The sequence below is a fragment of the Lepidochelys kempii genome, chromosome 5 (assembly GCF_965140265.1).
Source record: "Lepidochelys kempii isolate rLepKem1 chromosome 5, rLepKem1.hap2, whole genome shotgun sequence".
In the NCBI taxonomy this organism is placed as follows: Eukaryota; Metazoa; Chordata; order Testudines; family Cheloniidae; genus Lepidochelys; species Lepidochelys kempii.
In genome coordinates this window covers 110960091-110987843 of record NC_133260.1, presented here as the reverse complement: position 1 = coordinate 110987843, position 27753 = coordinate 110960091, and the positions used below count along the sequence as shown (strand labels likewise).

General features: G+C 45.1%; 1 protein-coding gene across 1 annotated transcript in view; it reads right to left on the bottom strand.

Annotated features, from left to right (window-relative positions):
• Positions 1-12560, bottom strand: part of CNTLN (centlein) — a 284446-nt gene extending 271886 nt beyond the window's left edge. The window contains exon 1 of the mRNA XM_073345467.1: positions 12146-12560. Within this exon, the coding sequence (XP_073201568.1) occupies positions 12146-12277 (132 nt within the window). The 5' untranslated portion in view covers positions 12278-12560. The remainder of the gene's footprint in view (positions 1-12145) is intronic.
• Positions 12561-27753: the final 15193 nt, after the last annotated feature.

The window sequence follows — 27753 nt, the reverse complement described above, 5'->3', positions numbered from 1 at the left end:
AAGTAATAACATTAGCTGACAATTATTACAGTGTTAAGAAAAAAAATTTCAAACGGCATTTTTAAACTCTTGGCACAATTAATGGACTTGGTAAGACTGCTCCCTGAATGGTCTTAGGAGCCAAAAAATTTCTTCTGAAACAGGGCTGCATAGCCAGCCTGAAGTTGGCACAGAAAGTTATCTCTACAGCTGTCAAGACCTGGGATAGATCAATCTTCAGTGTATCCAAGGTCTGTTCCATCTACTCAATGTACGTTAGTTGCTCAGAGAGGTCAGCAAGAGTGTACCCTGAGCAGCTGAGAACTTATACAGAGAGGGTAGAATACAGATGTCATTTAAAAGTTCCCCAAAATTACTCATTAAAAATAAAATTATCCACAACAACACTGTATGTCAGAGAAAGAAGCTGTTCTCTCTGGGACCAAGTGTGGAGGCTGGAAATAGAGATGTATAAAACATAAATATTCAGAGTGTTTTGGGAACTAAACTGAAAGTGAGATGATCTCCCCTGAACAGCAAAGCAACTACAATGATTGCAGGTCACGTCTCAAATGGAGAAAGTGACAGTTTTGAAACAAAAAATGGAATTCTTCTTCAGTTTGGAATGAAAATAATTATACCTCATCATAATCATATTGGCAGACATATGGAAATGAATAACCTAGGCTCTGGTCCTACTCACATTGAAACAAACAGTTTTGCCGTTTATTTTAATGGCAGCAGGAGCAGGACCTAATCAGTGAGTATAGACTAATAACAAACAAGCGCTACACAAAGTTCATGTTGCATGAATAACAACAACAACATAAACATTTGCTGGGACAAAAAAATCAGAAGTGCATGAGGCATGGACTAGAGTCACAAGACATGGCTTCCTATTGCCCTTTCACTCCAGGTGATCAACTGCAGCTTCTTACTGCAAGTGAATTCATACAATTTCTATTCCCCTTTGAAGGGAAATATAAATAAAAATACTGCTCTGGCCATTTATTTTATTATTAAAAAGGTATGTAAATATACATCAAAATTGGGATAGCCACCTGTTTGCTGGAAACCTGAAAATGCTATCCTCAGCATAATAAGATTTGAACATTTCTGATCTAAATAATAAAAAAAGATTTTTTCAGCCAATTCTTCAGCTCCTTTCCAAAGTAACAGAATCAAATTCTTAGGCTGTAGGAGATGCTTGCAATGCAGCTGTGAAAGACATACTGACAAACAGGAAACAAAACATAAATGCATCTTCTCCTTTGCCTTGAGCAACAAGACATTTATGAGAGTCTGGGTAGTGAGGAATGACTATATGGAGGGGGTTGAATTTTGTTTACATTTCTGCTACTCATAGTGCTGTGCACATGGAGACATTGGGGAAGTCTGCTTCCTCTGTAATAACTGTATATATTAAATAAGTATCTACCTCATCTAGGGTTTAGGATCAGGGCTCATTTTAATAGTTAGCATAAACTGAAATAAATAACCAATTGACAGAATACTTAAGATGTTATAACATCTAAAGCTTTGATATATATATACAAACAACAGGTCACCGGAAAAGGGAAGTGTTCCTTATCTCCTGACTTCAAGAAGTGGAATATCACCAAAACAAAAGGAAAAATTGGCGACACAAACTTAGGAAACAATGCATTTACTGTAAAAATATGAATGACAGAATTTTACCAGTGAATGCCCTGAAAGAGAAAAATGAAAGCGATGGAGGACAGAGGGAGCTATTGGTTTACTGTAGTTTTTAGGAAAAACTCTAGGTAAAATAATCAGAGATTGTATATTCTTTATGTTATGAAGTGAATATTTCAATATGAAGTGAAATTATGCATGATTGTCAGGCTGGAAGAATTTGTACGGAAATGCAAAATAGGCTACTGAGATAAGCAAATATCAGATTAGCTTGTAAAGAATTTTTTGAAAAGGCATGCAAAAACATGGATGTTACAAATAGTAAAATACTGTAGCAATAAAATTCTTAAGATGTATTTCTTTGGTCTCCCCTACCATCTAAAATGAAGTTTTCTAGCTAAAGGGAAGAAGTCTTTAATCAAGCTGTGGTATGAATTTTACACACAATTTTACACATACACTTGCTTCTTGATGTGTCTGTCACATGGGTTTTAAAATTACATCGCTAATATGCCAGCACTGCAGAGTCTCTGCATCCTACTGTGCTGGTGCTCTATGTAATTTCCAGTCACATAATTAACCCTTTAATAAAAATACAGTCCCCATGATCCAGTTCTACTAAATAAGTGAATACATGGTATAGAATATTCTGGTGCATTATAGGACCTGATAGTTGAGGAGCTCAGCAACTCAAAGTCTCTTTAAAGTCATTGGAAGATAAGGGTATTCAGTACCTCACCAGAAGCGATTAGCACTTTAGAAAAATCAGGCTCTAAACCAACAATGGAGTTATTTTCAAGTTCACAAGTCTCATCAATGGAAGCACACAGTATGCACAATCATATATAATTGCAAGACAGACACAATCAGGAAGAAAATATATATCTTGAAGTTATCAGTCCAATCAGCTCAAAGATAAAATGTCTTTAAGGCTGGCACTATAAAAATCTATTTTTTGAAATTCCTTCATACTGCAATATTAGAGTCTACAATGAACACCTAATCTTGTGGTATTAGAATAAAAACTTAAAATGTGTCTCTCTTTTATCAGTTTAAAAGAATTTCCTTTTGTGTTGTCTCTACTAATAATTTAGGCAACAAAGAAGGAGTATTCTTTTGAACAGAAAGTGACAAAAGGAAACGTACTGTCATTTACTATACCACAGAGATTACATTCTTATTCAGAACTCATATTGCTTGACGTACGTATGGACTACTGAAATTATAAATTTGTTATAGCCGTGTTTTGGCAGCAGTATTTAGTCTATACAAGAGCACCATACAGACGCCTTAAAAACTGTAACAGGTACTAATGGTTTGACATTGTCTGCCTTTATTCATAATTTCACAGGGAAACATTCGTTTTTGACCATGAAGTCTTAATATTACCAATTTTGCTGAAAATGTTCATTTCAACTCATTTCTAATTGACAAGACTGACCTGATATTTCGGTATCAAAAACAGAAACATAATCAATGTTCATGTCTGCACTAAATGATACCAAAGTGACTTTTTAAAAAGATTGAAAAATTCCACCGCAGTAGACTTATGGTTAAGGCTGCGAGTCTGTCATGGAGGACACAAAAGTCACAAATTTAGCTGGTGCGGCTGACCCCAGGGCCACCCAAGCTGCTGGCCCCGGGGTCAGGTGTACTGGCTGCCGCTTGGGCTGCCCCGGCGAACACCCGAGCAGTCCTCCCAGGAGTGGGCCTGGGACCAGCCACACCAGCCACTACTCGGGTGACCCTAGGCAGCTCACCCCAGGAGCACCCGAGCAGCAGTCCCGGGGTCAGCCCTGGGGTCAGTCGCACCAGCCACTGCTGGAGCAGTGGACCCCAGAGCCAATCACACAGGACGGCTGCTGGGGCAGACCCCAGGAACAGCTGCATCGGCTGCTGCTGGAGCGGACCCAGGCAACTGGCACCAGCACTGCTGGTCTCAGGGGCTGCCGGAGTAGCAGCAGTCCCAGGGGCCGTCCCAGAGGCCTTCAGAGCAGCAGTCCCGGGAGCCTTGGAACAGCAGGTGCCTGGAGGCAGTCACCCCGCATCACCAGTGCTGGGGCTAGCTGTCAGAGAAGATTATGTACTGTGCCAGATTTTCAAGAGCTCAGCACCCAGCAGCTTCCATTGTTCTTTTTAAAAGATGCACAAAGAAGATTATCCCCATGCTTTGCATACCTTCAGCCAACCGTTAACCTGGCGCCTCTTGCCTTCTTAGGCCTGGTCTACACTACGGCAGGGATCAATCTAAGTTACGCAACTTCAGCTACGTGAATAACATAGCTGAAGTCGATGTACTAAAATCTACTCAACCGCAGGGTCTTCACTGCGCCTCTCGCTCTGGTGGAGTCGACAGGAGAGCGCTCAGCGGTCAATTTATCGTGTCTAGACTAGACTAGACGCGATAAATCGACCCCTGCTGGATCGATTGCTGCCCGTCGATCCTGTGGTTAATGTAAACAAGCCCTTAGTGTTTGACTCAATGATGTTAACATTCTTTTAACATCATTTTTTGTATAGAATTTTTTAGGGTTTTTTTTTGGTTTGGGTTTTTTTAAGAAAATGAAAAAATAAACTCCATTCTGTTCAACTGTAACTAAATCCTACCTAAGTCACCATCAGAATTTGAATCCATAACCTTCAGAAACACAGCACAGAGCCCCACTACTTGAGCTAAAGGTACCAGAGCAAATAGCAGTAGTAGGTTGTTAACTTTTTTTATGCACTAGCCATTAGAAAGGAACATGGCACACACTTTGCCAGTCGGTTACAGAACTATTTGTCAGACAGTAGTAAAATGCTGGAAATCAAAATTTCCATCAAAATTCATGGATTTTATCCTTGATTCTGGTGATCTAATGGTTAGATCTAATGGGCTGAGAGTTAGGAGTTTTGGCTGCTGTTTGTTAATGATGCTCTGTATTTGCATAATGCTCATTCATCTAAGTTTCAAAGCACCTCTGAATATGGAAATGCAGGAGTAACCCCGTTTTACAGACGGCATAACCAAGCACATAAATTTGGCATATTCATTTTGAGAGTCAGTGTGGCTAAGTCTTCGGTCTAATGCTAGGTGAAGAAGTAACTATGTTCTGTAGCTAAGGATGCCTAATCTTTCTGTTTTCAGTTGCTTGTAACTTTCACAAAATGTAACTGTCTGGACTAAAATGGCTCATGATTGCTCTGTGCTTCCTGATGAACTGTTTTTTAACGTTTCAGCAAAACCTGTGTGATTGTTGCTGAGAGAGGCAGGTTAAAAACTGTTATATTTCATTTGCCAATATTAAAAAAAACAGTTTAGAAAAAAAAAAGATTTCTAGTAACCTCAGAGTTTAGAGCAGGACCTTAAAATTTGGTAGGAAGATAGTCCTGAGATTGAAGAGGTGCCTTCCACAGGACAGTGAAAATCTGTTCAGATATGGTTAAGTTATAAACCATTTAGAGGGTGAGGAGGGGAGGGGAGATCACCATTTGCACATGCTCAGTAGAACTTTTTAGACACGTGCTCTTAATTTTTGAAACATTCCAGTCGCATTAAGCAAACTCCAAACTCCACAGAATTACAACTTCAATGTGGGGAGAGTAACTGCAGGAGCAGCAGCTTCATCTCCCCATTCAACATACCATTTGGCCTAGGGAAAAGTGCACTCCTATGGGAGCCAGGAAACCAGTCCCTGCACCAGACCCCCGGGGCTACTAGAGATCTTTAAAAAAAATAAGAATAAAAGTGGTATGGAAAAAAAATAATGTTGGCAAAAATGTCTGGTTTTAACCAGCCCTACTCTCAGCAACAATTGAATGTTTTTTTCTCAAACATTCCAAAAAAAAAGTTCATCAGGTTGCAGAAACTTAGCACGAAAAATTTCAGTCCAGACAAGTTAAAGTGTGCCAAAGTTATAAGCAATTGAAAACAGAATAAATTAACTACAGAACATAGTTATTTCTCCATCTGTAAGGCATCGCTGGTAAGCCCTGATCATTAACTGCACCAGTTCTAATCAGACTCATCACACTCAGATTCCTTATGACAACACATCTGAGTTCACACACACACACACACACACACAAAAACAGCTGGCATCCCTCGGCACCAATAAATGCATGGTCTTGGCCTAATCACTAATAAAACAAACTGGTATTTAATGAATGAAAGTACAGAGACTTTACCCCATTTTCAAGCAGAAACAGATGGATGTCGACATTGATGAAAAATCCACACCCCTGAGCGAGGTAGTTATACCGGCCTAACCCCCCTCCCGTGACGGGAGATCTTCTCCTGTCAACATAGCTACCGCCTCTCAGGGAGGTAGATTAACAACACTGACAGATGCAGTTAAGTGAAGATGTTGCTAGGCCGACAGGAAAGCTTAAGTGTTACAGTGGCACAACTGCATTAGCGTAGCTGCGCCAATGCAGGGTTTTAAGTGTAGACCTGCCCTTAATTGCTGAAATACTCAGATCACTACAAAACTTTCTACTCTGAGTATTTTGGTTTAACCCATTTTTGTCACAAAGAAAAACGGAAAGAAACCAAAAAGCCTTGGCCTGGGCAGGAGAACATTTCATTATAAGGGGCTAACCAAAACATAAAAATAATAAGTGAGACACACAGGCAGAAAACTATTAGATTTATGGCACTTTTCCCACTTTTGTTTAGGAAATAACTGATACGCGAAGAGGACAAGATGCTTCTCAAACACCTCCACATAAAACTTCAAAGAAATAACAGCAATGAGGAGTTTATGTTCTTTATCATTGAGATGGTTATGACATAAATTTTATCTATTTTTTCATAATTTAGAAATCCTACATTAACAAGCATACAGTATCAAGGAGGAATACTACTCCTTGGGTTATGTTAGATATTCAGCTGTTTCAGATGAAAAGCACGTCAGTTTTCAGGGATAACTGAATACTCCTCATCAGAGAGTCTGCTACAGGGACCAATTCTACCATTATAACTCAGTAAATAGTCCCATGGATTTCAAAAGGGGAATACTCCAGTAAAGAGGTACTACCAAGTATGCATGTGGGTTTTTCTCCCCCAACCCTTTTCTCTCTGAGAAGAAGGGAAAAGGAGCTCAGCTCCCCAAGAAATTACTGTTCTTTTCCTGCATGGATGGGGGGAAGTCAAAGAGAGAAGGCCAGACATGTACATTTTTCACAAGACAGGAGAAGGGAGACAGAGTGGAACCTCCTAGCCTGTAAAGTGCCCAGCAACTGAGCCTGCTCCACTACCTTCTCCATCCCCTCTCTCTCCTCCCCTGCTATGAATAATGTAGCAGGCCAACTTCTTCATCCCTCCCCTGCCTAAAAAAGCCTATGAGTGGATGACTGTGCTCCTTCCTAGGGAACATCGCTCTGAATCTTGGAAAAGGAAATGGAGAAGCAAAGGCCACATCTGCTATTGGAAGGTCTCTGCCTCTTTCCCTCACAAAAGCCAGCTACTGCTGATCATCCATGTGGGACATCACGCAGTACAATGGAACAAGGAGGAACATAAAAGAGACAATGCAGAAAGTACCATGTAATGTGGTACAACTGAGAGATCTGCTACCTAGCTGCAGCCACTTACATCCCTAAAGTCTCACTACTGCAAAGGAGTGGCCTTCACATTGATCCTTAGTAGAAACAGCATGTCAGCCAGGGAGAACAAATTAACAAAAGCTGTCTGCATATAAAGGCTATATAAGTTTACACATTTTTATTTTAACTTCACTGTAAAGACTCAAAAGTAAAAAAAACCAGATGATATTTAGAACTGAAAAATAGAATCACCTAATCTCTGTTAGCTGAAGAACAAGTGAGCTGCCAGCAGCATGCCTTTGAATGACTATCTTTGCAGAGAGAATTGTAATACTTCTCTCCATGGTCCAAGCTGCTGCGAGCTCATACGGCTTGTGGTCAAGTATCTCCAGAGGCTTCTAGTCAACTTCAGATGACAGTTCAAGGCCATGGGCCTAATCTTCAAAGCAAGTAATAGCTCAAAACATATCTATGTGAAAGACCAAACTGCCCGTGTATGACCTGCCCCCAACAATTGTGCTCCTCTGGAACAACACAGATCACAAAACTCAGGATGAAGCACGTGAAACCCAGAGAAATAGCACTCTCAACCAAGGCAATAAGGATATAGAACTAACTTTCACAGATTTAGCAAATCATGAACCTGACCATCTTCACCAAGCATGGCAAATCCTTCCACTTCAAAAAAGCTTTCCTGCCCAAGCAAAAATGACACTTGCAGCAATGGCACTTTCTGCCCACAAAAATAGATACAAACCTATGGCACAAACAAATCAACCAAAATATCCAAGCACACATAACAACAAGAAAAAAATACCCTAGTCAGAGTTTTTCATATAGAAAACATCTGGAGACTCCAAGAAGCCCACTAAAGATTTCACTATTACTATTTCTTTTACATAGGAAATGCTCAGATACCAAGGTGATGGGGAGCCGCATAAAAAAACCTAAAGCAGAATATAGCAGCTAAAGCAAGTAACAGAGACCGGACATGTCATAATTCACTGTATGACCTTTGGCATGCCTTTTCTTCCCAAATCAATCCAGCCATAGAAAGGGAATGGTAAAACCTCAATGAAAAACAAAGTTACACCCAAGTCCATGTGTCTTTGGAACCTAAATAGCTTGTGGACCTTTGCAAGAAAAGCACTATGTAAGTGAATCAAGAATAAAGGAAAATGAAAGTACTGAAATGTAAAGCTAGCCATTAAACTGACCAGAGACCTCCATACAATGCTTTTTTGCAGACATAACATAGGCATAATTACCATGCATAATACATTCTGAATGTTAATGAAAGTGTGATAAAAGCAGCCATGCACATAGCTTCAACTAGATTAATTATCTTCTGAGTATTATTAAAAATCACCTATAGGATCGGCGTTTTGGATTACTAGTTTATTTTACCCACCCCACTTTAGATAATCCAGTAATCCTGGATTACAATGCAATGATGCCACTTCTCAGAAAAACATTTTTCCCTGCCACAGGATGGTGGTACTTTTAGGAGTGGCCCAGGTCCAGGCCAAGCTATCACCGGCAGCATTGCCAACTCTCACAATTTTATCATGAGTCTCACAATATTTATTCTTCTTCTTCAAGCCCCAATTGCTGGAGTCAAGAGATGGCCAGAGAATCTTAGTTTTCATTTTAAAAAATGAAAGGTTTCTAGCTGTCTGGTTGTGCAGAGGAGCCTGACAGTTTGAAGTTAATGTACCCTGAAGGCTCATAAAGCAGAAGGCAAATAAAAAGAATCCAAAATGTATTAAAGGGTTTGGAGTTTTTTTAAATCTCATGATTTTGGGGGAAGACTAATTAATGATTTTTAAACAACTGTGGTGACCACACTGCATCTGTTTAGTTTCCTCCCATATCACGTGATGGAGACTGGATTACATCAAGGCTTGGTGGGATAGGGACAGCAGAATAGGCAGGTCCTATCTCCCAGTAGAGTCACAGAGAGACAGACACCTTTACCTCCCTACCTGAAGAGAACAGGGAATACTAGGAAGAGAACAGGGAGTATCCAGAGTACTCCCATTGGGAGACCTGAAAGGGAACAGCAGCAGCAGCTGTTCGGTTTCATCAGGTAAGGATAAAGACTGCCTGGGAGGACATGTGAACCCCTAGTACAAGTCACCCTGACCCTTGTGAAAGGGTTGTAGAGGCTCAAGAGATGGCTCAGGAGTACCTGGAACTGACAGGTGACTCAGACCTGACAAAAAGGTATGGCTGGGAAGAGTTTCTAGTATAAGTGTTGGGATTAGAACTAGCTGGGAAACTGAATTTCAGTTCTGTATAACAAAATGCAAGAGTTTTTGAAAATATTTGATCTCAAATGGCAACAAAAACCCAAAACCTTCAAGTTTTCCATGGAACTGAAATCAATATTTAGTCTCACAAACACTGAAATGTTCCTGCTGTGGGAACATATCACAGTTCTGGACATAAAGTACTGCTCTTCTAGGAAGCCAACTAGCACAAGGAGTCCCAACTACATGGCAGCCCACCAGACTGGAGAGCCCCAGCTCACCAAGCACCAAGTGTACTGCTGAGGAGGAGAGGCAGAAAACTTGCCCAGTTTATGTCAGAAACCTACCTGATTACACTCTTACATTCAGTTTTCTTTAAGACAACTATATACTCATTGTTCAAAAGTCAGACCTACATATTATATGCAAACTGTGAAGAGATTTGAAAAAACAGAAATTTTAAACTGCTGCCACTCAGCTTTAAGAGTATGTGACTACCTCAATGAAAATTCAGATGTTCCTCTATCCACCATACTGTAGTTGTAAAGCATACCTTCTGGTTCCCCAAAGGGATGGGACAATACTGAAAGTACTTCCATTCTGTTCTCTTGTCCCACTTGGGGAAAAGCATTTGAATGAACAGTTCTGCTCGGAGCTGAGTGTAGTACAAGTGTCTGTTTATAGATATGGTAATAAACATCTCATTTTGGTGTTCACCTGACTACAGCTGGAATGAACTCAACAAGAGAGGAGTGGGAATGTATTTACTACAAGTAAATGAATGAATATATAATCTGTTGTCTGTGAAGCAGGAAATTTACATGTCTAACTCCGAATGACTTACAGTGGGAATTAGGTGTCTCACTACCATTTGTGCTTTTGAATGACTACAAGGTATGTCTCCACAGCAGCTGAAAGCATGCTTCCCAGCACATCTGTCTACCTGTGCTAACTCCACTCGAGGTAGCGCACTAAAAACAGCGGTGTGTCTGTGGTGGCACAGGCACCCGAATACATACCCAGGATGTTGGGCGAGTTTGTCCTAGGGCTAGCCACTGTGACCGCACTATTTTAGTGCACTAGGTCAAGCCGAGCTAGCGCGTTTGTCTACCAGTGCACAGACACATGCTCCCAACTGCTGTAGACATAGCCCTAGTTACTTTAATATCTAGCTACACCGTCCAATGTGATTAGAAACTCAATTTATCAACATGTTGTAGGTAGTGTAAAGGTGTTCAGTGTGTAACATGAAAACACCCTATTAAATAAAGAGATCTGACTATATGATTGTATAATGTTTCTCAAAACAAAACCTCACTGTTGTAATTTTTTTTTTTGTCTCTGATATTTTCATGGCAATGATTTGTAAACCTGTTAAAACTTTCTAAATAAATTAGTTAAAAAAGAAACTCAATTTGTTCTATTCTGATGTGAATATAATCAATTTTAATAAACTCAAGTGAAGTGCATTACAGCTATAACTCACTTTAACAATATTATAATTCCTCTTCAGCCAACAAGTTAGTGCATAGAGTCTTCTCTTAGTGAATTTTTTCCCCCATAGGTGGAGGGAAGGAGAAAATTCAGTGAGTTTTCACTATCAGAAGAGCTTATTTAACTCTCCCTTCATCATTTAGGCAATGAGTGAGGATCCCAAGATCTGTGGGTGTCCTGTGCCTCCACATAGCTATGCTCATGGATTATTCCCACACAATAAGGCTCAGTGAGAAGCCATGCTTCCATTAGCTGTCTAGTCCTACATCTGGGGGGCATAGAAGTGGTGGGTATAAATACTGCTTCAGCAACATTAACATCCACAGGGTCTAACAGAGATGCTTTATTCTCCCCCTGTGACCTTCCTGACCCTGTTAACAAGGGCCTGGAGAGACCCAACCAGGCCAAGTTCTGCAAAAGGAGTAGGAAAAAACATGCCAGAGAACTACTACCCCAACGGCCCCATTGCCAAGCCCTCTTGCCAAAATCCTCTTGTTTGGCAAATATTTATAGCAGAGTGCTGTAGTAAGGTCTTAGACTTACTCATTTTCATTAAATGTGCCTATTACCAAACAGAAGCGATTAAACTATAACTGCCAAGATTCTACCCAAGGGTCTCTATACGATGCATCACCCCCGCTTTCTGTAGCGTTTGGACAATTATTCAGCAAGGGAATGGACAGCAGGCCACCCTTCGCATGTCAAGGAACAGCCTGACAAATGTGCCACAAACCCTCGCTTTTAAGCCAAAGCGGCTTCTCTCGAGGACCAAAACGGTGCAACCCCAAATTGCTGTCACAACCGCACGCGGGACTCGTCGCTCTGGCTGGGAGGCAGCCCCGAAGGAGGCAAGGGTAGCTCCTAACCTGGGGCGGGGGCATGCCGGGCGCCTCTTTCCAGCAGGCGACAGGGGGCAGCCCGCAGGGCCAGCGGGGGCAGGGCGGGCAAGTCGGCACCCCTGACATGCAGCTAGCTCCGGGGTGGAGCAGGCGGGTGAACGCGGGCCCAGGCACAAAGGGGTGGGGCAGAGCCCGGCCGGCCGCAGGGGGGCTCCGGGCCTGCCTAGCCCAGGCTACACCGGCGGGCAAGGACCAAGGCAGCCCGAGCAGGATGCGCGCCCCGGGGGCGGGGCGGGGCGCGAAGGTCCCGACCCGGGGGAGGCCGGGCAGGGGAGGAAGAACCGGGGTTGCCCAGCTGAGGCGGGGGGCTCTGCCGGGCGGACCTCCTCTCGCTGGTACCTGGCACTGACTCAGCTCCTCAGCCAGGCTCCTGAGCTCTTCCTCCAGCTCCAGGACCCGAGATGATGCTGTTGCTGCTGCTGCTGCCGCCACCGCCGCCAGGAGCGGTTCCTTGCGCTTGCTGGAAGCCATGCTCGGGGCGCAGGTCGCCGGTCTGGGCCTAGGGGAGGGAGTTGCACCCCATCTGCCCGCCCGCTCTAGAAAAAAAAGTTGCCGTGAACCAACCACATTAAACTAGCCTGCGCTTCCCCCCCCCCCCCCCAATTGACCGTGCGCGGGCGGCGCCGGGAACCGCAGAATGAAGGACGCAGCGCGATGATGACAACGACGTCAGTTTAACGGACAGCAAAAGAGGAACCGGTGGGGAGAAAGGGTTGGAAGGTTAGCTTCGTTTTCGACTGCTCCAAGGTTCCGAACGCGCATGCGTGTTTTTTTCGCGCCCTTGGCTTCGCTCTCTGCTGCCCTCAGCGCCGAGCTGGTGGCTGAGCGGGCGCTGCGTCGCGACGGGGGTGGGCCTGGCTGTTGGGGGCCAGGGTGATGGGGCCCTGCTGGACCACCGCTAGAGCCAGCCCTGTTGCTTAATCGTTAGAAGTGGTCGGACCGGAGCCAGCAATGGGCTGGATCCAGTTTCCAGCCGGAGCTGGGGCTTCCGGCCGGATCAGGCGCCAGTTGGTCTTGGCGCACCGAGAGCCGCTGGGTATGGAGTGCAGGAGCCAGGGTGTTTGGTGCCCACGCTTAAGCCTAGGCTTGACTTCGGCATGAGGTGCTCAGTGGCAGCCCTCAGCCACTGTTGAAGTCAATGGTAGGGTTCCCATATTTGAACATTCAAAAAGGGGGACACTTCCTGGGGGGGGGGCAGCGTATTTGCAGCAGTATCTACGAACTTATGTTGTATTAAAATGTTGTTATATTGTTATATATGCTATGCGCTACATGTCGTCTCTATTGAGTATATATTAGGGTGACCAGATCACAACAGTAAAATATTGTGACGCATTAGGGTGCTGTCGGCCCCGCCCACAGTCCTACCATGCTCCACCCCCACTCTGCCCCAGGTCACACCTCTTCCCCACTTGGCCCCGCCACCGCGCCGCTCTTCACTCCGTGGCCTGCTGCTGGCTTGCTGCATCTCTCCCCAGTCCCCCACCCACTGCTCGCCTCCTCCCACCTGCCACTCACCTCTTCATTCCCCTGCCAGAAACCCCCATACCGCCGCGAGAACCCCCGCCTGCTGTTGGCTCACCACTTGCCTCCTCAACCCTGCCCACTGCTGCCTCCCTCTCCGCTTGCCTCTTCAACCCCAGCTGCCCGCCACTGGCCTTTTCACCCCTCCCCACCCACTTCCTCACTCTCCCACCCCTTGCTGGCTCCCTCGCTACTTGCCTCCTCACCCTCCCTGCCCATCACTGACTCCCTCGCCTCCTCACCACCCCTCCCCACCCACCTCCTCACCCTCCTGCCCACTGCTGGCTCCCTCCCCGCTCACCTCTTCACCTCCAGCCTGCCGCTCACCTCTTCACCCTCACCACCTGCCACTTGCCTCTCACTCCCCCCCATCTGCTGCTGGCTCACCGCTCGCCTCTTCTCCCTGTCCCACTCGCCTACTCACCCCTCCTGCCGCAGGTCCCTCTGGCTCCTAGGATCGGGGCAGCCGTGGGGTCTCCACGTGCTGCGCCTGCCACAAGCATGAGCTCCGTGGCTCCCATTGCCTGGGAAAAGCGCCAGTGGGAGCTGCTGGAGACGCGGAGCAGGGCTTGCAGGGGCTGGCAGCACACAGAGAGCTCTCCACCCCAGCGCGCCGCATTCTCCCTCCCCCCGCTCCCTCCCAGCCGTGCAAAACAGCTGTTTTGCGGCGCAAGCACTGGGAGCTAAGGCGAAAAATAATAATGGCAAAATCCTGGACGTTTTTAGATATTTAAAAATTCCTCCCGGACGGCGATTTAAGAACCAAAAAATCGGATATGTCCGGAAAAATACAGACGTATGGTAACCCTAGTCAATGGGTGACACAGCTAGTGTTTCATTAACACACACACACACACACACATACGTTTGTCTGCCTATCTCCAGTTTTTCACCAAGGGGGGAGGGGAATGGCAAATGGATACCTGCGTTTTGCATAAAATCATGAATTGTTGCCGTGATTGCACAGCGTGTGTAAATGCAGCCATGTAAACGGATATCTGTCCACCTCTTTGCATACACATTTCCTCCCTTTGCTTGTCCACTGCAGGTGGACTCCTGCAAATGCACTTAAGTGGGTCCTCTTCCATCCCCCCGCTCTGTACTCCCACACACCCTTGAAAATGTGACCCTGACTGTGTCGCCGCACAACATACAAGTAAAATCCTTCATCTCACAAAAAAAATAAAAAAGCATGGGTGGGGGATGGGGACTTCCAAAGGTCTGCTGCTGCAAGCTTTAGTTCAGGCGAAAAATCCATTATCTGTAATGATGGTTTTCTCTGGGAAAGCACTTTGGATCAGACTTGAAATGAGTGCTTCCCTTGATCACTCTTAGTCTTCCTTATCCCAAAGGGGGAAAACTGACAGGTCTTTATCAGCCCGTAGCCCAACTTTTTTATATTTGTTTTCCAGCCCCTTGATAAACTGTTCTGATCCATCAAGTTTCTAAATAATAGCCCAACTGGTTCCTTTGATAATCCTTAGAGCCTTCCATGCAAGAGTCTCATGGAATAAGGGGATAGATATCTGTGATTAGCATGAGTCTAGCCCATCTCTCAAAAACGTCATCTCAAAGCACCTATATTTGCAGCCACCAGCAGCATGAGAAGAAGATCAGCATATACAAGATTCTTATTCAAGCCCAAATAGTTCATTTTAATGTGGATCTATTTCAAATGAAGCATCATTTAACTTAGGTCAGGTTTTACTGTAAACATTTGATGGTATAGTAATGTCATTTAGGGATGTGTTTTTATTTCATTTCTATACTGGCAAAAGCACTAGGTGTAGACAAAGTTATACCAGCATAGAAGTGCCTTTGCCAGTTAGCAAGAGTTCTTTCTTAAGCACAATCGTCATAGAAACAAAACAGGATGCTGCCTACTGGCAGGCTCCAATATCACTAATTCAGAAAGAAAAATCACAGAATTGTAACACTAATTTTCTTTTAAATTAAAAGTGCTATTCAGCTAACAAGTTTTATGTTGTAAAGGTTTACTTTTTGCCAACTCCCCTCCCCCCTACAATCAACAGTTTTGTGCAAAGTAATCCAGCACAAACGAGAAGTAATACCTTAACATCAGTAAACAATAGAAACCAAGATTGTCAAGACTGTCACTAACAACTGTCTGGAAAGTCCTAAAACATTTTACAATTACCAATTTATACAGCTCTCAAACATACAGTGTACCCTTGGAAATTCACTTACATGAAAATGTCTTGTTTAAATGCTGAATTCAAGATACACTATCCCCCCTCCCCCCTTCAGTTTTGTAAAGCTAAATAATTTTAAAGCCCATACACTAGCACCTCTTTGAAATCTGTGTAATGGGGGTTATTTTTCCAGTCCTTCGGTGATGGCAGTAAATAAGTATCATGATTATGTGGTCTTTGAAAGGTATCATAAAGTCAAAATGTTACACAACTTGGTCCTCCCTCAGCATGGAGGGATGTACTACATGACCTCTCAAAGTCCCTTCTAGCCTGCATTTCCAATTCTATGATTCTAATTAAATCATTGCTGGATTGAGACAATTCAGTGCCTGAGGCATATCTGGCCACACCCCATGCCTTGGATTTACCCTCACTTAAAATGTCAGTGACAGGTACTCACTCCTTTCTGTGAAGAAAGAGGAGCAACAAGAATCTGCTCTGCCCCCTGGACAGTCACAAGTGACATAAAGAGGCCCTCAGCACTTAGCAAAGCAGCCAAGGTATAGCTACCTGGGTGGATTCTACTGTAGTCTTCTCCTGCCACCCACAGACCTCTGGTGATGTGGGGCAGGTGGGGCTTCCCAAAGCTGTGGGAGTTGGTGTTAAAAGACCATTGAGGTAACGAGAGCTGTTGTTTCAGGCTGCCTGAAGACTCAAGCAGACATAATTGCACTGGAAGTTACATTTTCAAGCTTTTCATAACCACAAAGGCTGGCAATTTTGTCTTTTAAAATGAAATCTTAGACTATATCTGCACTACAGACCCTATGCAGGCATAGCCTGTTAATGTAGACACAGCCTACAACAACAGACTGAGTTTTTCTGTCAGCGTAGGAATGCCCCCTCTCTGCACAATGTAAGGTACATCGGCAGAAGCACACTTATTGACATAGCTGTATCTACACTGGGGGTTTGGTCGGCATAACTATGTAGGTCAGGGGTGTGTTCTTCACTCCCATGACTGATGTAGCTCTGCCAATATAACTTTTAAGTGTAAGCCAAAGCTTAGATTCAGACATAATCACATCACTCAGAAACTGCAGCCCTAAGGACATGTCTGTTGTGCAGTAAAATAAATGAGAGTGAGAGGAAGTAAACAAACCCACACAGCACCAGGGAAGGAGGAGGTTAATAATCTGTCCTGGATATGGGGCTGAAACTGGCCCCACCCAACAATACCTGCCAGCAATATCAGGCCTGGAGGAAGGGACCTCCAGCTGGAGGTAATCAAAAGAAGGAAGCAGATCATGAATTTAGGAGATGGGCTGAATAGCCAAGCCTTGGGACTGGTTTTTATGTTGTGTAAACTGGGATTTGTTTCTTAACGAAGTTGAATCCCAGGAAGGGGCTGAATATTGACACTACATGTGTTGCATAGACTGTTTCATAGAATAACTAGGAAAGTCACCTGGTTATAGAGGCGTTGTTTGGGAAAAAAAGGGTGGGGATCTGCATAGAATTCTGAAAGTGCATGAAGAGGACACGGCCACCCAGGCTGAATACTCAAGAGATGATACCCTTCATAACTCTAGGAGTGGCAACTGGAAGGGACAGCAGAGTCTAGGACCACCCGGACTTCATGCATTGACCAGAGGACACATATGAGGCTCTTCTTAGCCCTAGGGATGGCAGCTAGCAACACACACTGACACATCGTTCACACTTACCAGCCCATTCTGAACACACACCACATGATAAACACACAAGAACCGCACTGTACACCCATCCGATATATTAAAGATCAGCTTTACAAGCATTGTTGTGATTCAGGATTTACACTAGCATGCACTGCTGTAAAACTTGGTGAGTGCTCAAGTAGCAATACTCTCATCAAGAGGAGAGCTGGTGATGAAGAAAAGCTGTAAGGAGTCAGGCTAGGAATCAGGTTGGACAAGGAAATGTATTCTTTAAGTGCTTCCCCTCAGCAGTCTCTACACGTAGGACCTTCTGCATCAGAAACCCTGCAGGTGAGTAATTAGTGATGTCTTTTTCTGCCCCAGTCAAGATTAATTCCTTTTTGGGTTTCATGTTTGGTGTATCTGGCTCATTTTATCGGTTAAGAACATATTTAAAGGAAATGAAAAATCATTTTTATTCTGTTTTTTCAGTTACACATTTTTAGACTAAGAACCATAGTCTGACCTCAGTTTAGTGCCATTATGAATGGTTTATGTGATCCATTCAGCAAATGGGCTTTCTCAGTATGGTTGGGCATGGCCAGTACATCCTTACTGCCAATTCAACAGTCCTGATCTTGTGAGGTGCTGTGTGCTCTCAAATCCTATTAGTGCCAGAAGACGAGATTAGTTTTGGCAAGGGACAGATTTAGAAATTGGTACTACAGGCTCATGCCTTGAGCTCTGGCTCTTGGAGTCACATAATTGTTAGAATTTCAGCTTTAAAAAAAAAAATTCTCACCCTCATGGTTGAGAAGAAAAACTTGAAAACAAGAGTCAAGCATAGCCAATGCCATGACATCTGTCTGTATCTTCAGGCAGCCTGAAACAATAGCTGAGGGATCTGAACTGCCCCTTATATCATAACAGGCTGTTATCTTTGTCATGTGGACTCTAGCAAATACCACCCCAACAGAGGACTTTGTGTGTGGTAAGAGGACAGTGCCGCAGCCTAGCCCACTCATCCAAGCAGATTCACCACAGCTGCTGCGGTAAATACTAGAGGCCTGGCTGCTGCCATTCCTTCCTCTCTTGAGGAAAAGGGGCCCTGCTGTTGCTCTTTGTGGGAGAGCAGGCGTGACCTGTGTCCCTACCCTTGGCTCTCTGGGAGGTAAGGTGGAATCCCTGCTACTACATGTGGAGGGGGACACGGCAAAAGTGGGGCCATGTGGTAAGTCACAGTGCAGGTCCCTATGTTGTGGTGCGCCTAGGACAGCTGGATTGCCTCAGTCTGGCTCTGGTTCTGACAATGGTGTGGAATTAAACAGGTTTTAACTTTGAAAACAGATAACACCTTCAAGATGAAATCTCAAGCACTTTTCAAAAGTGGGCAAGTGTAACTATCCCCTTTTTACATGATGGTGAAACTGACACATAACAAGGTTAAGTGATTTACCAAAGGTAACACAACAATAGCCTGATTCAGGTATTGATTCAATGGGGTTTAGATCAGGCCCCGCATCTGAGCTGGGACTAGAGATCACAAGATTTATGATTCTCAGTCCTTTGTTTTAACAATTAGGTACACTAGTTTTCATGGGGTGGGGGCATCCTACTGCCTATTTAGACAAAAAATTACAACAATTTAAAACACTTTCTCTGCTTTACAGGTATATTGTTTATTTAAGATAATGTGCATAATTTTACAGGTATTCTATTTCTTAAAAAACAAAACAAAGTTTTTCTGCTCCTAGTTTTTGTGTTTAAGTTTTAAATAGTTAACCATGAGATTTAACAATATAGCTATTTACTCTATTTTAAATCTGACAATTCTAAAACCACTTCAGATGAGCAAGCAAGATACTACGTTATCATCTGTTTGCATTGTGGTATTAGCGAAGAGTTACTAAGAGGCTACGTTATACTGCAGCTTTTGAGCTGCTAACACTGTTCCCAAAAGCAGTGTTTGCTATAAATTCCCAGCTTTGGGGAATACAAAATAGATTCTGCACATTGTATTCTAGGGTGGTACTGCAGAGTCAGCCCAACTTGAACTTTTCTTGCAGCCTGAACTCTATCATCACAGTGGGATTTAACTGCCTCAATCCAAAGAGATGAGACTCATGTATTTTGGCAGCAATGTGAAGTTGTAACTTTGAACTTTCCTGTCCTACTGTGGTTGAGTTTAGAGTAACAAAGTGGGAGTTAATGATTGTTGATTCACGTTTGAGGCACACTATTTCTGTATAGGACCTTTTCCTTTAAATATGGAATGTGTTAAAATATACACCTATGATGTAAACACCTTTATTTTCAGATAAACAGAGTTACAGTAAGTCTGCTAGAGACGAAGTAAACAATAAAGATTGTGCCAGGATTAATTTAGGAATTAAAAACTTTCTTCCCAAAGTCAAGATTTTTTTTAACACTAACTTCCCAAAAGTTAAGGAGTACTTGTGGCACCTTAGAGACTAACCAATTTATTTGAGCATGAGAATCCATTCTCAAGTTCGTTATGGGTGCTTTGAAAATTAGCACAGTGATCAACACAATATAAGATAGACAGAAGCTGAGCATGGCCACATGCACTCCCAAGCACGCCCTTTATAGCACAGCCTACATTTCCCTCTTAGTCTTTGGCTGCTCTCCCCAGCCTCCCATACCTTCCAGGCTGAGATGACTTAGTCCTCCAGCTAGATCACATAACAGTTCCACCCCTTCCAGGGCCCACAAAGTCCAAGGTCAACAAAAAGAAACATAGGGTTAGAGTCACAAAGGGACTTAGACTCCTCAGGCCCTGATAAAGGTGTCACTGGCATTCCCGAAAACCCCACTCAGCAGCCACCTAACCCTGTAGGTGCCTATACTCACTCTGCATCTAAATATATGCTGTAAAAGTTCCCTTGGCTCCTAAATTTCTGCTCTGGGAATGCACACTGCTGCCTCACTCTAGGCATATGGATGCCTAAACCCTGGTGAGATTCATAAACTGAGGGGAGAAGAGGGAAGATAGGTGCTCCTCTGCCTTATTCATCTGCAGGGTCCAATGTGGAAGATGTGCTCAAAGGCCGCTTAGCTCTAAACAAAACATCTGGGGTGCAGGGGAAAGGAGGCCTGCTCTCATAACTTTTAGCCTAGTGGTTAGAGTGCTCAACTAGGACGTGGAAGACCCTAGTTCAAGTTCCCCTCTACCTGATGAGAAGAAGGGATTTGAATAAGGATCTGCTACCTCTCCGGTGAACACCCTAACCGCTGGACTATGAGATAGTCTGATGTGAGACTCCCTTAATCTCTCCTGTTGTTATTTTTCCACATTGGATAAATACTTAAATAGTCACTGGGCCAGAGAGAATGAGTCTATAGCCTGGTAGTTAGTGTAGCCATCTGGAAGGTGGGAGACCCAGGATCCAGTTCCTGGTACCAATCGCTATTTAAGAGAAGGCTCACGGCTGAGAACCCTAAACTGAGATAAGCACCTAAATCTAGGCTGCAGGGAAGTGCCTAACTGCCTAATGGGGCAGTGCTTAGAACACCCCTCTCCCTCTTGGGCATCTCCCATTGGCTAGATTAGGCAGGAAGCTACCTGCCATCTTGGATTTTTTTTAATCCTGTTCTTGGGTGCCTCTCTCTCTCCCTATTAATCATATAAGGAGCCTGAGCACGTACTTCACGCTTTGTGAATCCCAGTGATTTTCTAGACCTCTAAAAGCAACACTGAACATTACAACACCTAAATCCCTGGGCGTATGTCTACACTACAATTACAAACCCCGCTGCTGGCCCGTGCCAGCTGACTCGGGCTCCCAGGGCTTGGGCTAAGGACCTGTTTAATTGCTGTGTAGATGATCAGGCTTGGGCTGAAGCCTGGGCTCTGGGATTCTGCCCCTTAGCCCAAGCCCAGTGAGTCTGAATCAGATGGCACTACAGGCTATGCAGCTGGTGTGTAACTGCAGTGTAGGCATACCATTTGTGACTTCTAGCCCATATGTTTTTGGGTTTTTTTTTGTCATTCAGGGAGGTCCTGCAGCAGCCTTCTGTTCTACAGTGAGAGATCAAGGCCTGGCCTGGCCTCTCCCTCCCTCCCAGCCAGCCAGCCAACCAACCAACTGAACTGGGCTCCCCTTTTTTAGCTCCTCCCTCAAAACCTGACACCTACTTCAGGTGTCACAGGGTAGGACTGAGTATGTCCCCAACAGCCCATTAACCACTTCCTGACTTGAGTTTGTATACCCCATCATACTGAGTTATTATATAACTAAGGCTATTAAAGTTCAGAAGGGGGCTTTTCAATCTATTGTCTGACCAATCTGTAGATTGTACAAACTTAAGTTGAATAAATCTTTTACAATACTTAATAGAAATAGAAATATTTCTACCTTTTTATATTTTAGTGAAAATTAAAATTAACATTCTATTGAAGTGTTGCATCCCAATTATTATGCTACATTAGTTTATGAGAACCCCTGCAAGTGGAATTCAGTGTTGCCAAGTCTCATGATTTTATGCAAGTCTCTTAATACTTGGTATTCTCCTAAAATCCCAACTCTTGGGAGTCCCTTGATTACATGAGAATCTCAGCTTGTTCTTAAAAACAAAAATGGTGCTTGTCCTTAGGGCTGCAAAGAAAAGTTTGAAAATGTGATCCAAGTGAACCCTAAAGGGTCAGAAATGAGAAGGCAAGTAAATAGAACTTGATTTTTTTTAAAATTTCCTGATTAAAAGCCAATTTTTAGAGGCCTGACTCATGATTTTTAAACACTTGGTGTTGGCAATACTGGAAATTGACTAGAAGCACTCTATAACAACAGTGAAAAAGGACTAGTTTGGTCTCATTGCCCAAGCTGAGAGACAGACAGAAGTCAACAATACAAATAATGAAAAATAAATTGACATTTAAAATTCTTTGTATTAGTAATACAATAAGTATATAATAGGTTGTTACAAGGCGGAGGGAGAAGAATTGTTCTTCTTAACCCCTGAGGATAGGACAAGAAGCAATTGGCTTAAATTGCAGCAAAGGAGGTTTAGGTTGGGCATAAGGAAAAACTACCTAATTGTCAGGTGGTTAAGCACTGGAATAAATTGCCTAGGGAGGTTGTGGAATCTCCATCACTGGAGGTTTTTAAGATCAGGTTAGACAAACACCTGTCAGGGATGGTTTAGATCAGAGGCTCTCAAACTGTGGTCCGCGGACCACCAGTGGTCCGCAAGCTCCATTCAGGTGGTCCACTGATAGTTCCCTCTAAGGTGCGCACCTGGGCAGCCGCACATGAGAGAATGAAGAGCCACCCACCTAATTAGTGGAGCTGCGCAGGCATGGCTCCACTAATTAGGTGCCTGGACTCTGGAAGACACACATGTAAGGTGAAGTAGTGGCCTCGGGGGGAATAGGGGGTAGGTGGGAGGGGGCATTGGGGTGAGAAGAGGGGTGGGGGGAATTTGGGACATGCAGGGCTGCGGTGGCCAGAGAAAGAGGTGACTTTCCCCAGCTCCAGGGCTGTGACTGCTGGGGAGAGATGGCCCTCTTTCCCAGCCCCAGCTCTGTGGTGGGAGAGACACCTCGCTCCTTCCCAGCCCAGCTCGGTGGCTGCTGCGGCGGGGGTCATTGTGGGAATCTAATGTGGGATTGTTTGAGAGTCCACGCTGGCCAAGGTCTGAGAGATATGGCTTGCTAGTTGCTGCTTTGGTTTTTCTTGCTGAAGGAGGGTACTTACAGGGGATATGACAGGAACATAATTGCATTATACTCCTGCTTACATCTATACCACATAAAGGTCAGTAAACAACTTAACATCTTCCTGAATGGACACAGGCTGGACCATGACTTAATGTCTGTGTATCTAGGTGTTACACTGGACCATACCTTGTCTTTCAAGGAACACCTTACAACACCTCACTGAAAATAGAGATAAGAAACAACCTGATCAGCAAACTAGCTGGTTCTATCTAAGCCCTGGTCTACACTAGGACTTTAGGTCGAATTTAGCAGCGTTAAATCGATGTAAACCTGCACCGGTCCACACAATGAAGCCCTTTATTTCGACTTAAAGGGCTCTTAAAATCGATTTCCTTACTCCACCCCTGACAAGTGGATTAGCGCTTAAATCGACGTTGCCGGCTCGAATTTGGGGTACTGTGGACACAATTCGATGGTATTGGCCTCCGGGAGCTATCCCAGAGTGCTCCATTATGACCGCTCTGGACAGTACTCTCAACTCAGATGCACTGGCCAGGTAGACAGGAAAAGAACCACGAACTTTTGAATCTCATTTCCTGTTTGGCCAGCGTGGCAAGCTGCAGGTGACCATGCAGAGCTCATCAGCACAGGTGACCATGATGGAGTCCCAGAATCGCAAAAGAGCTCCAGCATGGACCAAACGGGAGGTACGGGATCTGATCGCTGTTTGGGGAGAGGAATCCGTGCTATCAGAACTCCATTCCAGTTTTCGAAATGCCAAAACCTTTGTGAAAATCTCCCAGGGCATGAAGGACAGAGGCCATAACAGGGACCCGAAGCAGTGCCACGTGAAACTGAAGGAGCTAAGGCAAGCCTACCAGAAAACCAGAGAGGCGAACAGCCGCTCCGGGTCAGAGCCCCAAACATGCCGCTTCTATGATGAGCTGCATGCCATTTTAGGGGGTTCAGCCACCACTACCCCAGCCGTGTTGTTTGACTCCTTCAATGGAGATGGAGGCAATACGGAAGCAGGTTTTGGGGACGAAGAAGATGATGAGGAGGAGGAGGTTGTAGATAGCTCATAGCAAGCAAGCGGAGAAACCGGTTTTCCCAACAGCCAGGAACTGTTTCTCACCCTGGACCTGGAGCCAGTACCCCCCGAACCCACCCAAGGCTGCCTCCTGGACCCAGCAGGCGGAGAAGGGACCTCCGGTGAGTGTACCTTTTAAAATACTATACATGGTTTAAAAGCAAGCATGTGAAAGGATTACTTTGCCCTGGCATTTGCGGTTCTCCTAGATGTAGTCCTAAAGCCTTTGCAAAAGGTTTCTGGGGAGGGCAGCCTTATTGTGTCCTTCATGGTAGGACACTTTACCACTCCAGGCCAGTAACACGTACTCGGGAATCATTGTAGAACAAAGCATTGCAGTGTATGTTTGCTGGCATTCAAACAACATCCGTTCTTTATCTCTCTGTGTTATCCTCAGGAGAGTGAGATATAATTCATGGTCACCTGGTTGAAATAGAGTGCTTTTCTTCAGGGGACACTCAGAGGAGCCCATTCCTGCTGGGCTGTTTGCCTGTGGCTAAACAGAAATGTTCCCCGCTGTTAGCCACAGGGAGGGGGGAAGGTTGAGGGGGTAGTCACGCGGTGGGAGGAGACAAAATGCGACCTTGTAACGAAAGCACATGTGCTATGTATGCAATGTTAACAGCAAGGTTTACCCTGAAAGAGTGTAGCCACTGTTTTATAAAATGTGTCTTTTTAAATAGCGCTGGCCCTTTTTTTTTCTCCACCAGCTGCATGTGTGTTTCAAGGATCACAGGATCTTCTCCTTCCCAGAGGCTAGTGAAGCTCAGAAAGAAAAAAAAAAAACGCACTCGCGATGAAATGTTCTCCGAGCTCATGCTGTCCTCCCACACTGACAGCACAGACGAATGCGTGGAGGCAAATAATGTCAGAGTGCAGGAAAGCACAAAATGACCGGGAGGAGAGGTGGCGGGCTGAAGAGAGTAAGTGGCGGGCTGAAGAGAGTAAGTGGCGGGCTGAAGACAGGGCTGAAGCTCAAATGTGGCAAACCAAACCAGTATGCTCCAGTGTATGGTTGAGCTGCAGCAAAGGCAGCTGGAGCACAGACTGCCACTGCAGCCCCTCTGTAACCAACCACCCTCCTCCCCAAGTTCCATAGCCTCCACACCCAGACGCCCAAGAACGCGGTGGGGGGGCCTCCGGCCAACCAGCCACTCCACCACAGAGGATTGCCCAAAAAAAAGAAGGCTGTCATTCAATAAATTTTAAAGTTGTAAACTTTTAAAGTGCTGTGCTTAAAGTGCTGTGTGGCATTTTCCTTCCCTCCTCCACCACCCCTCCTGGGCTACCTTGGTAGTCATCCCCCTATTTGTGTGATGAATAAATAAAGAATGCATGAATGTGAAGCAACAATGACTTTATTGCCTCTGCAAGTGGTGATTGAAGGGAGGAGGGGCGGGTGGTTAGCTTACAGGGAAGTAGAGTGAACCAAGGGGCGGGGGGTTTCATCAAGGAGAAACAAACAGAACTTTCACACCGTAGCCTGGCCAGTCATGAAACTGGTTTTCAAAGCTTCTCTGATGCGCACCACGCCCTCCTGTGCTCTTCTAACCCCTCTGGTGTCTGGCTGCGCGTAACCAGCAGCCAGGCGATTTGCCTCAACCTCCCACCCCGCCATAAACGTCTCCCCCTTACTCCCACAGATATTGTGGAGCACACAGCAAGCAGTAATAACAGTGGGAATATTCGCAAAAAGAAAAGGAGTACTTGTGGCACCTTAGAGACTAACCAATTTATTTGAGCATGAGCTTTCGTGAGCTACAGCTCACTTCATCGGATGCATACCATGGAAACTGCAGCAGACTTTATATACACACAGAGAATATGAAACAATACCTCCTCCCACCCCACTGTCCTGATGGTAAGCGAGTCAGTAAACTGCGCCAGCACGCCTTTAAACATCCAAATGCATGTTCTACCACCATTCTGCACTTGCTCAGCCTATAGTTGAACAGCTCCTGACTACTGTCCAGGCTGCCTGTGTACGGCTTCATGAGCCATGGCATTAAGGGGTAGGCTGGGTCCCCAAGGATAACTATAGGCATTTCAACATCCCCAACAGTTATTTTCTGGTCTGGGAATAAAGTCCCTTCCTGCAGCTTTTGAAACAGACCAGAGTTCCTGAAGATGCGAGCATCATGCACCTTTCCCGGCCATCCCATGTTGATGTTGGTGAAACGTCCCTTGTGATCCACCAGAGCTTGCAGCACTATTGAAAAGTACCCCTTGCAGTTTATGTACTCGCCGGCTTGGTGCTCCGGTGCCAAGATAGGGATATGGGTTCCGTCTATAGCCCCACCACAGTTAGGGAATCCCATTGCAGCAAAGCCATCCACTATGACCTGCACATTTCCCAGGGTCACTACCCTTGATATCAGCAGATCTTTGATTGCGTTGGCTACTTGCATCACAGCAGCCCCCACAGTAGATTTGCCCACTCCAAATTGATTCCCAACTGACCGGTAGCTGTCTGGCGTTGCAAGCTTCCACAGGGCTATCGCCACTCGCTTCTCAACTGTGAGGGCTGCTCTCATCTTGGTATTCATGCGCCTCAGGGCAGGGGAAAGCAAGTCACAAAGTTCCATGAAAGTGCCTTTACGCATGCGAAAGTTTCGCAGCCACTGGGAATCGTCCCAGACCTGCAACACTATGCGGTCCCACCAGTCTGTGCTTGTTTCCCAAGCCCAGAATCGGCGTTCCACAGCATGAACCTGCCCCATTAGCACCATGATGCATGCATTGTCACGGCCCATGCTTTCAGAGAAATCTGTGTCCATGTGACCGCGCTGACGTCGCCTCCTCGCCTGGTATCGCTTTGCCAGGTTCCGGTGCTGCATATACTGCTGGATAATGCGTGTGGTGTTTAATGTGCTCCTAATTGCCAAAGTGAGCTGAGCGGCCTCCATGCTTGCCTTGGTACGGCGTCCGCAGAGAAAAAAGGCGCGGAACGATTGTCTGCTGTTGCTCTGATGGAGGGAGGGGCGACTGACGACACGGCTTACAGGGTTGGCTTCAGGGAGCTAAAATCAACAAAGGGGGTGTCTTTACATCAAGGAGTATTTCAGGCAGGACTTCACAGAGGGTTCCAATAAGAAATGGTGCACCTAAGTTATCGTTCTTATTGGAACAAGGAGGTTAGCCTGGCCTCTGATTGATACATGGCTAGATTTACCTCGCTGCACCTTCTCTGTGAGTGACTGCAGTGTGACCTAGAGGAATGAGTCCCCTAGACAGGGGACGAGGCAAATGAGTACAAAACAAATCTGGTCTATTTCTTGTTTTGACCCACTCCATCTATCTTTTACATCTTTGGCTGGCAGCAGACAGTGCAGAAGGACTGCATGCCATCCACATCTCATGGCTGTTCGGCAGAAGATGGTACAGTACGAGTGCTAGCCATCCTCATCTCTTGCCTGCCTGGCAGAAGATGGTACAATACGACTACTAGCAATCCTCATCTCCTGCCTGCCTGGCAGAAGATGGTACAGTACGACTGCTAGCAGTCCGTATCGCCTGCCCGCTCACCATAAGACGGTTCAATAGGACTGACTGCAGGACTAAAGAGAATGACCTGGTCAAGTCACTCCAAATTTAGTCCCTGCGCCCATGTCTGCCCAGGCGCTCCCAGCCGACATGGCCAGGAGCACCTCGGACATGACGAGGACGACTACCAGTCGTACTGTACCGTCTGCTGCCAGAAGGCAATGGGTTGCTGCTACTGTGTAGCAAAGCCATACCGCGTCTGCCAGCACCCAGGAGACATAGGGTGACGGTTACCTGAGCGGGCTCCATGCTTACCGTGGTATGGCGTCTGCACAGGTAACTCA